This window comes from Xiphophorus maculatus, chromosome 9 (genome assembly GCF_002775205.1).
Source record: "Xiphophorus maculatus strain JP 163 A chromosome 9, X_maculatus-5.0-male, whole genome shotgun sequence".
NCBI lineage: Eukaryota > Metazoa > Chordata > Actinopteri > Cyprinodontiformes > Poeciliidae > Xiphophorus > Xiphophorus maculatus.
In genome coordinates this window covers 2,991,738-3,004,487 of record NC_036451.1, presented here as the reverse complement: position 1 = coordinate 3,004,487, position 12,750 = coordinate 2,991,738, and the positions used below count along the sequence as shown (strand labels likewise).

Sequence of the window (12,750 nt, the reverse complement as noted above, 5' to 3'; positions counted from 1 at the left end):
TCTTTTATAGAACTGTGTTTCTTTTTGTGGTCTAATTAAAAATTCAGCCAGAAAGTTTTTATTCTGATCTTATGTGATATAAACCAACATAAAGTAGTAGTTGTTTTCAGAATTTTCTAAATGTTTTACAAAGTAAGTGAAGTTAAGTGAAAAGTAAGTGTACTTGTATTCATCCCCTTGTAGAACAGTTTCTACATCAACTACAGTTGCAGGTTATTTGGGAAATGTTTTTACCAGCTTTGCACAGACAGAATTAACAATTTTACCTCCATTTATTTTCTGTTAAAAATGCCCCAAGGTTTGCCACATGTTGCCAGTTATATTTAGGACTGGACTTAGTTAAACTAACACATGGACATTCTTTGATGTAAACCATTTTTTGTAGCTCTGGCTGTATAATTAAAGTTTTTTGTGGCTAGAAGGTAAAGCCCAGTCCCAGTCTCAAGTCGTCTGGGACTTCTAAAAAGTTTTATCTCTGAACAGCTTGTATTTAATTCCATCTAAGTTTGAGAATGCCCCTGTTCCATCCGAAGAAAAGCATCCCCTCAGCATGATGCAGCCACCACCTTGTTTTTCCACAGGAATAGTGTGTTTGAGGTGATGTATAGTGGACCAAATGATCAATTTTAGGCTAATCTGATCAGAGTTTCTTCCCACTTGTGTTTACTCTCTTCCTTACGGCTTTCTTTCAACAATAACTTTTTTCTTGTCAATCTTTTCTTGTTATAAATTTCCTTCTGACATATTCAGAAGGAAAGCTTCTGAATCTTTCCTTGAGCCTGAGCTGTGCATCTTCTCCAGATTTATTGCTCCTCTGATCATTACTTTTTTTGTAAATATCTCTGTAGGTTTGAAATGAGAAACGCTCTGGACGAATAGCCCGGACATGAGTTATATATAAGTCTTTTACTTTGCTACCATTCGGAAACCTGTGCTAAGTTTATGCCTCTAGTAAATATTTGTGTTTTCCTGCAGCCAGGTCTGTGATTGTGTGGTTTTACTTGTTGCTGTGAAAATGAGAACAGCGCATAGTTGTTTTCTTTTTTCCCCCCCGTTTTCCCTCCTGCTCCGGAACTGCCTGCTGCATGTTGATTTTGCAGTCGATTCCAGCGGGTTTGGTGACGCCATCCCTCAGTTTATTGGAACAGAAACGGAGCTGCGTCCCCTGCTTTGTGTCATCAACCATCATGGAGGCTTGTTAGTGTGGTGTGGATACAGCGGGTTCGCTTTGCCTTGCTGTGTGCCTTCGTCTCCAGTTATAAACGGCCTCGACCTTCAGAGTTTACTGTGGGCATTGTGGTTGCTGTTAACAGAGTTTGTATTGACTGCAGAGGGACACTCCTCCTCTTTAAACTGGTGGGGGTTTTGGGGTGGTTGTGGTTTCAGGGCAGCAGCCTGCAATGAGCTGTCAACCTCTCATCTGTTGATCAAAGAATCAGGAGCTGGAAATCAGGAAAATATAATAATAATAATAATAATAATAATAATAATAATAATAATAATAATAATAATAATAATTTGAACTGCTTGTCTCCCTCTGTTTTAGCAAGCAAGAGTTGTTATGTAGCTATTTAATACTAAAAAGGTTCTAATTTGTTAAAGAAAGAAAATCATTGCACCTTAGACTTCATGCAAATAGGTATAATATTTTCAGATGAAAAACCGTTTTTAACTGCTTGTCATTCATTTACACCCACAACATTTAATACGATAGCACTTTCTTCAAGAAATTAAACCTTTAAGTCTATAGTTGCTGATTACTTTTAGTAGTACCTTAAATAGCCGGGTTTTAGGGGTTGAGCAGTTTATTTCATCCTGAGGTCTTCTAAATATTCTAAGTTCCAAGAGAGGTTTGGTTAATTAAGTCTGCCAAAACATGTTTCTCCTCCTCAACAGTCAGAGGTGTCGAAGCGTTATAGATTGTGTCAGCTTCAGTCCGCTGGGATTTATTTTTTAGCTCCAGTTTTACCTGTCAGTCTTGTTCCTTTTCCTGTCTTTTCAAATGAGGCCACTTTAACCAAACTTCAGACAGAGTCCCAGTTTGTTCTCCAGTCCGGGCAGAAGAGAGCTGGTTGTCTAGCAAACGAGTGACCAGTGTCCTCTCTGTTCACCTCCCTCTGAATACACAGCAGCTGCTGCTCTTAGGGAAATAAAACATCAAACAACAAGCCCCCCACAGACAGAATATGCTTGCTTGGAGACAGCAGACACATCATTTGGCTCCACCATACTTATTTAAACTAACTTACCCTATAAGTCTTTAGTTTCTTACTAACATCTACGGATACATAGGCATGGTTTGGCATATGAGCCTTTTGATTAAACATGGTCAGCTATTGCTGCAATGTCTTAAAGCTTTCATAATGTGATATTGTAGGAAATGTTTCCCTCTGTGCAGACCAGTCGCGCATAAATATTAAAGGTTTGCTCATCACAATTTCTATCCGTACCGACATATAGGAATCAAGACTTTTGATGTTTGCAAAACCCATTGAATTCCTGTGATTCTAACCCATCTTTTGAACTTCCTGTTTCTTGTTTAACATGAAAATGAGCTCATGAAGGATCCATTTTCATCTGGCAGACCAGAAAATTGACAGGCCTCTTACTTATTGAGCATGAATAGCAATGTCTGCTGAATTAATGAAGTAGTATAAATGTAGATGACTCTGTCCGGTTGGCTGCTTCCTTTTCCCTTGCCGGATACACTACAGACTCCTTGTGTGCTGCCTACTGAGTGACTTTTTGTTTAGCTGAATGCTTTATTTGTATGGACGATAATGATTGATGGACTTTGGGGGTGGTGAACTCACTGGTGTGTTTCCAATCTGTTGTTCTCTTTGGAGCCTGTTTAAGGGAATCTGACTTGGCCAGCACTCAAAACTGGATCAGAGCTATTTCTGGACTTGTTTTGGTCTCATTGGCTGCAGAGTTCCAGACTTGGCCTTGGTTGATAGCGTTATAGACAGAGAGTACAAACCTCACAGTTCAATCCCTGAAGCTGTCTGATGGTTGCAACCTTTGGGTCTGGAGGAAGTCAGCAGCCTTTAGCAGCAACATTGTGTGAACAGCCCTTGAAAACCAGAGCAGATTCCTCAACGCACAGCAGAAGTGAAGTTCAGGTCACATAGTTTTCTCTAGAAGATTTTTGATTTCTCTTTTGATAGTTAAAAATAATCATCAGGACAAAACGAGGCATATTTTCTCCAAATAAAGAGTTCCAATGACATTCTTTGCCCAATTAATCTAAAAAAAAACAACACATCCAAATCCTAAAAATTAGATAAAGTTGCTTCATTGCTCTATCACATCCAATAAATGTAACATTTCTACATAAAACTAATTATTTAGAGGTATTCTATTTAACAAAGTGTTATTAACTGATGCCACTTTATTGTCAGAATGCTTTCAAAAATAGAGAAATTAGCTTTTGTCCGGAACCAGGTGATTGGCCCTGACTTGTGACTGTCCAGTCACAATCTGAAAAACACCATATTTTTCCAATCAGTGCATACACCATGTGTTAGCACTGCCTGGTCGCACTGAGGAAAAAAACAAAAACACAATTTGATGTAAAAACTGTTATTGAGTGACAAAGACTCCAAACTTACCTTTAAATTGATATTTTCCATCCATTTTCTTACACCCGTATCTCATTGGGGTCAGGAGGGGTGCTGGTGCCTATCTCCAGCTGTCAATGGGCGAGAGGCGGGGTCACCCTGGACAGGTCACCAGTCCATTGAAGGGCAACACAGAGACAGACAGGACAAACAACCATGCATGCACACACTCACATCTAAGGAGAATCTATACTGACCAGTTAATCTAACAGTCATGTTTTTGGACTGTGGGAGGAAGCCGGAGTACCCGGAAAGAACCCACGCATGCACAGGGAGAACATGCAAACTCCATGCAGACAGAACCTGGGCCGGGAATCGAACCCTGGACCTTCTTGCTGCAAGGCAACAGTGCTATTGATATTTTAAATATTTAACTAAATATTACTGGAAAGTTTCTGATAAACAGAGCTTATCTTTTCACACCAGTATTGAGTTCTTCATTTTTGTCCTTTTCTAAAGTGTCTTGTAAAAATCTTTGCATGCAGCTGTAATCACTTACTGAGCCTCTCAGAGTGACTATGACACTAAAATGCTAATCTCTTCAGGATATGATTCACTTAAAGTGGTGTATAAAGTGGACATGGATTTATTGTTCCCTTATCGTTGTTGTTTCTTTCCCAAGAGGAGATGTTCAAGGAATTTTCATTTAATGTAGTGAGGAAGCAGTTAAATGTGGGCTTGTCTTCAGTTTGTCATTATATTGCAAATGTTTATAACCTTGTAAGTTTTCTCACATTGCTGACCAGAATTAGCACCCACTCACTTTTTTGATTTACAGCAGGGGCGAAATTGGCGCAGTAGTATAAAAAAGTTGAGTCATATACGGCAAGTATCACTTTGGCAGGGTTCTAACAAGCCGCAATGCATGCTTGGTTATTTAGGCAGGGCTTTTGATAACTGCTGGAGTTCGACATCCAGACTTCTGCAGCCAATAAAAAACCATCCAGAACCAAAATATCCAGAGCTGAGTGAAGAGGAGGCAGCTCAGCTCACTGTGGTGTCCCAGTCACCGAGAGAAGAAACTACAGCGCCAGCATGTCATTCACACTTTTATTTACACTTGCCATGTTTGTCAGCACACACCCTGGCCTATTTTGTTTTTACGTTTCGCACACTTTTGGCTGACAAGCTTGTACAAAAACAGACATGCAAGTGGATACAGGTGGGCAGTCAGGAGCAGCAGATTGTTGTCTCCCCTCAAGGCTTATCAAAGTTTGCTCAGGCTCATTTTGCTCACACACATGCTTAATCAAATGACAGCTGAGATTATATGACCGTCTTGGCGTGGGCTGCAGCAGCAATTTGTTTTGTGATGGAATAACACAAAAACAAATGATTAGTTTGTAACTTTGGTGCACGCCTTCACTCTGCACCTGTTTAATGCTAGTGCTGTGAAAAATCAGGGTCATAAATTCCTGGCCTTTGTTAAAGGCTGTCAGATGCCGGGTGCCTGAGGGGGCAGCGGGGTCAAGGGGCCGTGTGTGTGCTCTTTTTTTAAAAATGCATTCTCTCTTTGTGTTACAGTAATGTAGGGACTGGAGTGCATAGTAAATGTTGGGGGTGGGCACAGTTACACGGCTTAGGTGACACCCAGCGGAATGTGGACCTTTTGACCTTTTGACCTTTTGACCTCGGAACATGGCCCTGGAGGGTTGAGTGTCAAACCATCGCCCCTGAACCTCAGCTTGTAGGTGTCACATTACTCTGCTGGCTGCTGCCACAAGTCCAAAGGCTACAAAGCACCCAGCCTGTGGGGGTGTGCGCGCGCGTGTGTGTGTGTGTAGAGTCAAAACTATTAACAATGCAGTCGTCATTAGACTCACCTTAAATCAGTAAATCCAAGAGGACAGAGGGCGTGAGAATGAGCTGTGATGATAAAGTAACTTCTTTCTGGGAGTTCCTCTGGGTGCTACCGTTGGCAATGCTTTAAACTAGCATCACAATACTAAAAATATTTGCTTTGGCGAATTACAACTTGTGTGGAGTGTTCTTGTCAACCTGGTAATTCTCATGTCCAGTGTGTTTAATGTTTGACTCACCAGTCACACATCCAAGTCAAACAAGCTGAAAACCAGGTGATTCTGGTTAACAGTGAATTTCTGTGGTTTACTCCTCAAAACATTTTTATTGTTAATAATTTACAATTATCAACAGCACATATCATACATAGCCTACAATTTGTAAAAGGTTTATTTTAGTGTTTACTATATCTAAAGTGTGTACTCTTTCCCCACAAGTCAGTAAATTGTAGAATCTTTTAATACTAATTTAGTATTTTTGCAATAAGATTAAGACAGTCCTTGCTATTTTGTGAGCTACTGTAATAATTCTCTGCAGTTTCCTAAAATTATTTTTGTAGAAAGTACCTAAAATAGCTGCTTTTGTGCAAATTATGTTTCTTGAGATCTTTGGCTGGTCACTTTAAAATACTTGAAATTTGTGAGGGAGCTTTGTCTGATTTTAGTACTCTCTCTCCTTGTTTTAGCCTTGACTGTAGTTCTTTGTGTACTGCACCCCTCCCCAGATGTTGTTAGGTAAATTTGCTCCTCCAGGGTCCTCCGCCCATATTCTCCATTTTCAGAGCCCCTCTGTCTGGATTACTGGCAGGGCGCTGTGACAGGCAGACACCACTCCACCCATCTAAAAGGGAGCTTGATGAGGAATCTGAGAGAAAAGCCGTGTTTGTACGTTTACCAGCCAGCTTGCCAACCTTGCAGTCGACCCTCCAGACCTCTGAGTGCCTGGACAAGGGGCGCCTTTGTCCCTGATCTGCAGGGCTACACCCTGACCCACTAGTGCTCCCCATCTTACCCTCTCCACATCCTGCTGCACCTCAGTCTTTTCACTCTCCATGCCTGCACCCTAGAATAGCACAGCAGGTCTCCTCTGAAACTAGAGCTGGTGAAGTTGGCAGGGCCTGGCTCGCTTTCTACTTTATATCTCTCTGTGTTCTTTCGCCCTCTCAGAAAATCTGAACAAACTAGGAATAATCAGAAATGTATTCCTACTTTCAGTCCACAATAACTAAGAAGGATATTTTGTAAAATAAAACATTTCTGCTCAGGTTGGACGTCTCGTCCACAAATGAACTGAGGTTTGATGAGAAAAACATACATTTTAAGACTGAATTCCAATATGGTGGATTTGGATAGCCTGCAGATAATTAAAACAATTTTTTATACTCCCACTTTGCTCATGCCCCCGAGAATTTTCTGATTTAGAACTACACCAGTTTTTGTTGTCTCCTCCTGTGACTGTGCTTGCATTAGACTTCTGTTGTTAGCTGAAGAAATTAATGACTGAGAAGAACAAAAACATCAGAAAAATTTTGGACAATCTTTAACCTTGGATTGCGTTAGTTATGGTCATTTTCAAACTTATTTTACCAATGTGTTATTTTGAGTGCAGCCTGTCAGCTCTTGTTTACGGTGGGTACACTAATTTAAAGAAAATTGTTTACAACCTACTGATCGGGATCTGTTTTGGTCACTGATAATAAACTCCAGCTAATATTTTAGGGGCGTTTCTAGTTTTGTAAGCAATAGAAGTGACATAAAATTATTTTCTACACATTTTCTTTGAAGTTGACTGTCTAGCTTTGCATATGGAGACTTTAACAGTACTATACTGTGTTGAATGTTTATATAAAGAGTTGCACAGGGATTGTGTTTACCACTGGATTACTGGGCTGCATGTACACCTAATCATATGATGATATGCCATAACGGTGTAGCGTAGACTGTAATTTATGGCTCCTGCATACCTTTCCTTTGGTATTACATCCTTTTCCCCTTTCTGTCTTCTTGAGACAGTGTGTAATTACTTGTGATAACAGGTTAAACTTACATACAGAAAGCACTAGCCATAGTGATTTGGGAAGCTTGTATGTGATGGGTGTCCATTTGTTGATTTTCTTATAGATATTTTATAAGAATTACAATTAATTTGGATTTCTTTTCTTCTGTTGTTTCCATTTCAGATGGACTTGACCTGCCCAACGTCATTAGCTTCTCACCTCCTTCGAGCCCAAACCCAACCAAGAAGAGCAGCTCCATCAACTGGTCCTTCCCAGACAAGATCAAATCCCCACGAACAGTCAGGAAGATTTCCATGAAGATGAAGAAGCTTCCCGAACTCAGCCGAAAGCTCAGCGTCAAAGGGACCCAAAATAGCAACACAAGTAGTAATGGAAACAGTCAGCTAGAGCCAAGGGCCCATTCTCTCCGGGCCACCGGCAGTGGGTCCGAAACCGTCACCCAGAGTTCCGGTCCGCCTCGGTTAACCCCATCCGGAGGTGGGCCGGCGAGCCGCAACGTGATCTCCCGCTACCACCTGGACAGCAGCGTTTCAACACAACACAGCTTCAACAAGAAGAAGAATAATGGCAGCTCAAAGTCGGCCAGCAAAGGCGGCTACCTCAGTGATGGTGACTCACCGGAGCTGGTTGCCAAATCTGGCAAACATGGATCTGCCGAGGGGAAGAGTGGAAAAGGCAAGGATGCTGAGGGAGGAAGTTCTAGAGTCAATGGCACCGAGCTGGACATTGATGCTTTTCGCCATTACAGCTTCACAGATCAGCCCAAGTGCAGCCAGTACATCTCTGGACTGATGAGCCTCCATTTTTATGGTGCTGAGGACCTCAAACCTCCACGCATCGACTCACGAGATGTTTACTGTGCAATCCAGGTTGACTCGGTTAACAAAGCACGAACCGCACTTCTTACCTGTCGAACATCGTTCTTGGATATGGATCACACCTTCAACATTGAGCTGGAGAACGCCCAGCACCTCAAGCTGGTGGTGTTCAGTTGGGAACCCACGCCAAAACGGAACCGTGTCTGCTGCCACGGAACGGTGGTGCTGCCCGCACTCTTCAGAGTGACACGCACCCACCAGCTGGCGGTGAAGCTGGAGCCGCGGGGGCTGATCTACGTCAAGTTGAACCTCATGGAACAGTGGCAGAACTCGCTGGACGGCGGGCCAGACGGAGACAGAGAGCCGCAGGTGTTTGGAGTGGAGGCGTGGCGGGTAGTGGAGAGGGAGAGCACCGGGCTTATGGTGCCACTCATCATATACAAGTGCATCAACGAGATCGAGAGAAGAGGCTGCCAAGTAAGTGTGTTTGAATGTTTTTGACCATGGATGTTTTCCATTTACTTAACTGGGACCAGTTTTGGCACTTTTAATTGTTTGTTTTGTAATTAAATGCCTTATTACTTTCTCAGCTAAAGTTTAGGGGCATTGAAGACTGAGGTTTTAGGTGCATTTGGATTATCCAGAAGGATTCAATTATCTGAGTGATGGTAGGATGGAGAAGGGACGAAAAGATGACTCAGGGCCTCGTCTACAGTAATCTAGGAGTTTCTCTGGTTTATTGTGGTGAATAATGAGCTCAGCCAAAAAGGAAATCTCTGAATTTACTGTATGTTATTCTGCGTCATGACTGAAAGAACAAGATCCTGGACAGGTGAGGAGCGCTGTCATCCCTGCATTCTGGCTCTGTTCAAAACTAGGTAGTTCAGACATTCAATCAGGAAGCCTTCAGAGTGGCCTTACTTTGGAGGTTTTCTCTTCACTTACATATCTTGCATTGCTTGAAAATCTGAAGAAAGCTGCAGTCAAACAACAAATAGCCCTTCTCAAATGGAAGACGGTGTCTCGTTTTGGATGTTCACAGACTATAAAAGCAGCTGGAGAAATAACTTCGGATTCACAACATCCTTTTAGCTTTGTGGGATGAATGCTCGCCCTGCAGCCACTAATGATGTTGAATGAATCAAAACGTAGCACTCATAATGTCACAGAGTTGTTGCCATGGGCAACACAACTGCTTTATTCAGTGAAGAGACATAGGGACGAATTAAGACACTGATGTGGCAAAGACGAAAAGGGATACGAGGATTCTTGTGGATATCAGCAACTGATATTCTAAACTTTCTTAAAATAATGTAAAAATAATCAATCTCGTGGTATTGCACATTATATTGTGTTTTGAGTTGAATATATGTAAAATCTTGGAGAAAAACTAGTTTTGGATTTTTGCTTTGAACAGCTGGGTGTTGTGATCTCAGGGATCTCAAGTGGTTGTGCAGTTCAGTCTGATTAACATCCCTAATATATTATTTGTTGAGGATGAATTCAGTTTTATGTTTGTTGCAGCTTAAAAGAAAATAATCAGTTTTGGATTCATGTAAAGAAATCAGATTTTTGGTTCTTCATCATATCTGGGATTTAAAGACTGAACAGCTGTAGCTTCAGTGGGAGTTGCTTAAAATGAAGATTAATTATATTTGCATGTGTGAAGTTTTACTCTCATTAGATGTCTTACCTTGACAAGAATTCATTGTATGATTTTATATGATTTCCTGTTTCCCTGGGATACAAAATATGACGTAACACAGAAATCCATTTTCTTTAACCATAAGACAAGAAAATTTATCTTTCAAGTAAGACGTATGTGTGTTGATCTTCATGAGTCAGTAAATGGCTACAATAAACCTGTCCATATCGATAGTCCACTGTACTGAAAAGCTTCAAACAATAAAAACTGATAAAAAAATATCAGATGAAGACCGTAGATTTTGACACACACTAGAGAGTGGAGTCTTGGGGTCTTCTAGTCTGTCTTATAGGAAAAACTTTAAGGATTTTGCACTCATTTTTATTGCGTAAGTCATTTTGGAAACCCCAGTATTCCTCATTCAGGTTGTGGCACTTGTTTTCTGCCTCACAAAGAAAAAGTCTTTTTGTGCCCACCTGACTTAACTTTTTACAATTCTAACATTACCATTACCTTTTAAATATGTCGGGTCAGATTTCTTTTCTTTGTTTTTATGACTTTAACCTCCCGGTTCTGAGTTTTATCTATTTATCTCTCCTGTCTGTGGATTTCTAAGTCTGACATGTTTGTCTGCTGTCGCTCCCAGCGCTTCCTCTAATCTCTCCTCCATCCTCTTGTTTTTTTGCCTCTTTTTCATTAGTCTCAAATCAACTTCAGGGGTCTTCTGCATGGCAAGCAGACAGAGGTTAGGCTTGGGGTCGACACCACATTCCAGGGGAATTTTTGCAGTTTTTTTGCCCTCAAAATTCACATTTGCTTGTGTCTTTTATGCCGCCGCTCTCTTTTGATAGTCGTGTTGAAATGTGTGTCCTCGAGGCTTTTCTAAGCTTTTAAGATCCTAGATGAGTGCTGGTACTTTGAAAAGACTTCAGAGGGTACCTGTGTCAAAGAATGGAGTTATGTATGTCTGAAAGACAGTCTTAGAAGAAGCTTTTTGACTCAACTCACATACACGACATATATGATTGAGAATGTTGTACTTAGATGTGGAGTGTGCAGAGAAATTACCAGAGTCTTGAGGGAGCTTTATCACTTCTTTTGTAGATACAGCATAAAATTTTGACAGTAAGTAAAGTTCTTAAGAATATAATACTCTGTTGAGTTGTTAGTGGTTTATGCAATCGGTTGATTTGATGGTGTAAGCAGGTGGCTTACCATAAAACCATGAGGAACAACATTAAAGGTTTTTTTTACAGTAGGAAGCTGTGGTATAAGCATTAATTAAAGAGACAAACAAATCATACAAACAGCTTGACAACTGCTTCATACTGGCATCAAACTCACTCTTGGTGCTGAATGGTTAATCATCAGTTCTTCTGCAGCACTCATTGCTCCAATCCCCCTTTCAATCATCATATCCAGCCCCAATGCCTGAGAAAAAATGCTGCTGTTTTTTCTGCTTACCTGACTTTGTCACGAATGTGTATAATTTGGAGGAGGTTGTGACGTAAAACAAACCACCATCCACTTTTAATTCTGACCAAGTTCCTTCAGTGCCCATATCTAAACAAATACTGACGCAGAGAGAAGGTAACACATTGTTCCACCCTCAAGGCTTCACAAAATACTAATAACCTTTTTTGGGTGTCTATAAGGGTTAGTACCTGAGGTATTTGGATAGATTCAGAGAGGAATTATTGCTCTTTCTACTCAGCCATCTGAGGGAGTTTGATCATCTGGTTAGGATGCCTGTTGGCCATATTCTTTACCAGCTTGTTGTAGAAGTGTCCTAGTGGGGGGAGGCCTTGGGGCAGATCCAGGACTTGCAGGAGAAATGGTATTTTCTGACTGTCTTGATAGCGTCTCAGATTCCCTCCAGATGATCTGATAGCTTGACTAGAGGAGAGGAGGGGAGCAAGGGATTCCTGCATGTGCAAACTTCCAAAGACGAGAGACTTCATAGTAAAGATTTGAAAAATACAAGGCAAATTTTACCATGGCCTGTATGCGTAATCAGTGTAGTATTGATCTGAAAGTCTGATTTCAATCAAAGACTGGTAAAACAAATGCTGCCTAGTTATTCAAGTCCAGAAGAAGCCCCAAAGCACTTCACTTTACATTTAGTCATTCATTCATTCATTCATTCACACACGTTCACACTGATGGTGGTGAGCTACAATGTGGCCACAGTGAGTCTGCCATGTGCCAGTGCCACTGAACCCTCTTAGCAAAACCAGCAGGCAAGGTGGGTGAAGTGTCTTACCAAAGGACACAATGACTGAGACAGATGGAGCGGGGGTTCGAACCAGCAACCCACCGCCTACAGAACGAACTCTGACTACCGTTGCCCCAGGTGGGCAAATATATTATGATGTTAATGACTAACTATGCATAATTGACTTTTTAGCTTTACATCATGGCTGGAAGACTCTCATTGTAAAGGATGGACATGGTTAACAGCAATATTCATGTAGACTGTTTTGTTTAAACAATGTTCGGTCAGTGGATCAAATGTCTGCGCACAAACCAGTGTACTTCCACCATCAGAAAATAAAAAGATTAATGTAGGAGAGATTCACAGTTTTGTACTGTTTGCACACAATTCTGATTCTACCATCTGAATGTTAGAGCTGAGCTTGAGAGCAGTCAGCATTTTTAAAGTCTGATATTTAAATTTGGCAACTCTGTTTAGTTGTAGCTCTCAGTTTCTTGTTCTCAGCATACAGGAGTGGCAGCTGGAACTATATTGGACCTTGTTCCAAGTCAAACCTTCTGCTTAAAGGTTCAACATGTTGTGGTTCAAACAGATGGTATTCTTGGTTGCTAAAAGTACTTTTTGAGCTGCTTTTG

General features: G+C 41.1%; 1 protein-coding gene across 2 annotated transcripts in view; it reads left to right on the top strand.

The window, feature by feature from the left end:
* syde2 (synapse defective Rho GTPase homolog 2) overlaps window positions 1-12,750 on the top strand; it is a 47,693-nt gene that overhangs the window by 12,561 nt on the left and 22,382 nt on the right. For both annotated transcript variants that reach the window (XM_023339774.1, XM_023339775.1), the window contains exon 4: window positions 7,600-8,732. In XM_023339774.1, coding sequence (XP_023195542.1) covers window positions 7,600-8,732 — 1,133 coding nt within the window. The remainder of the gene's footprint in view (window positions 1-7,599; window positions 8,733-12,750) is intronic.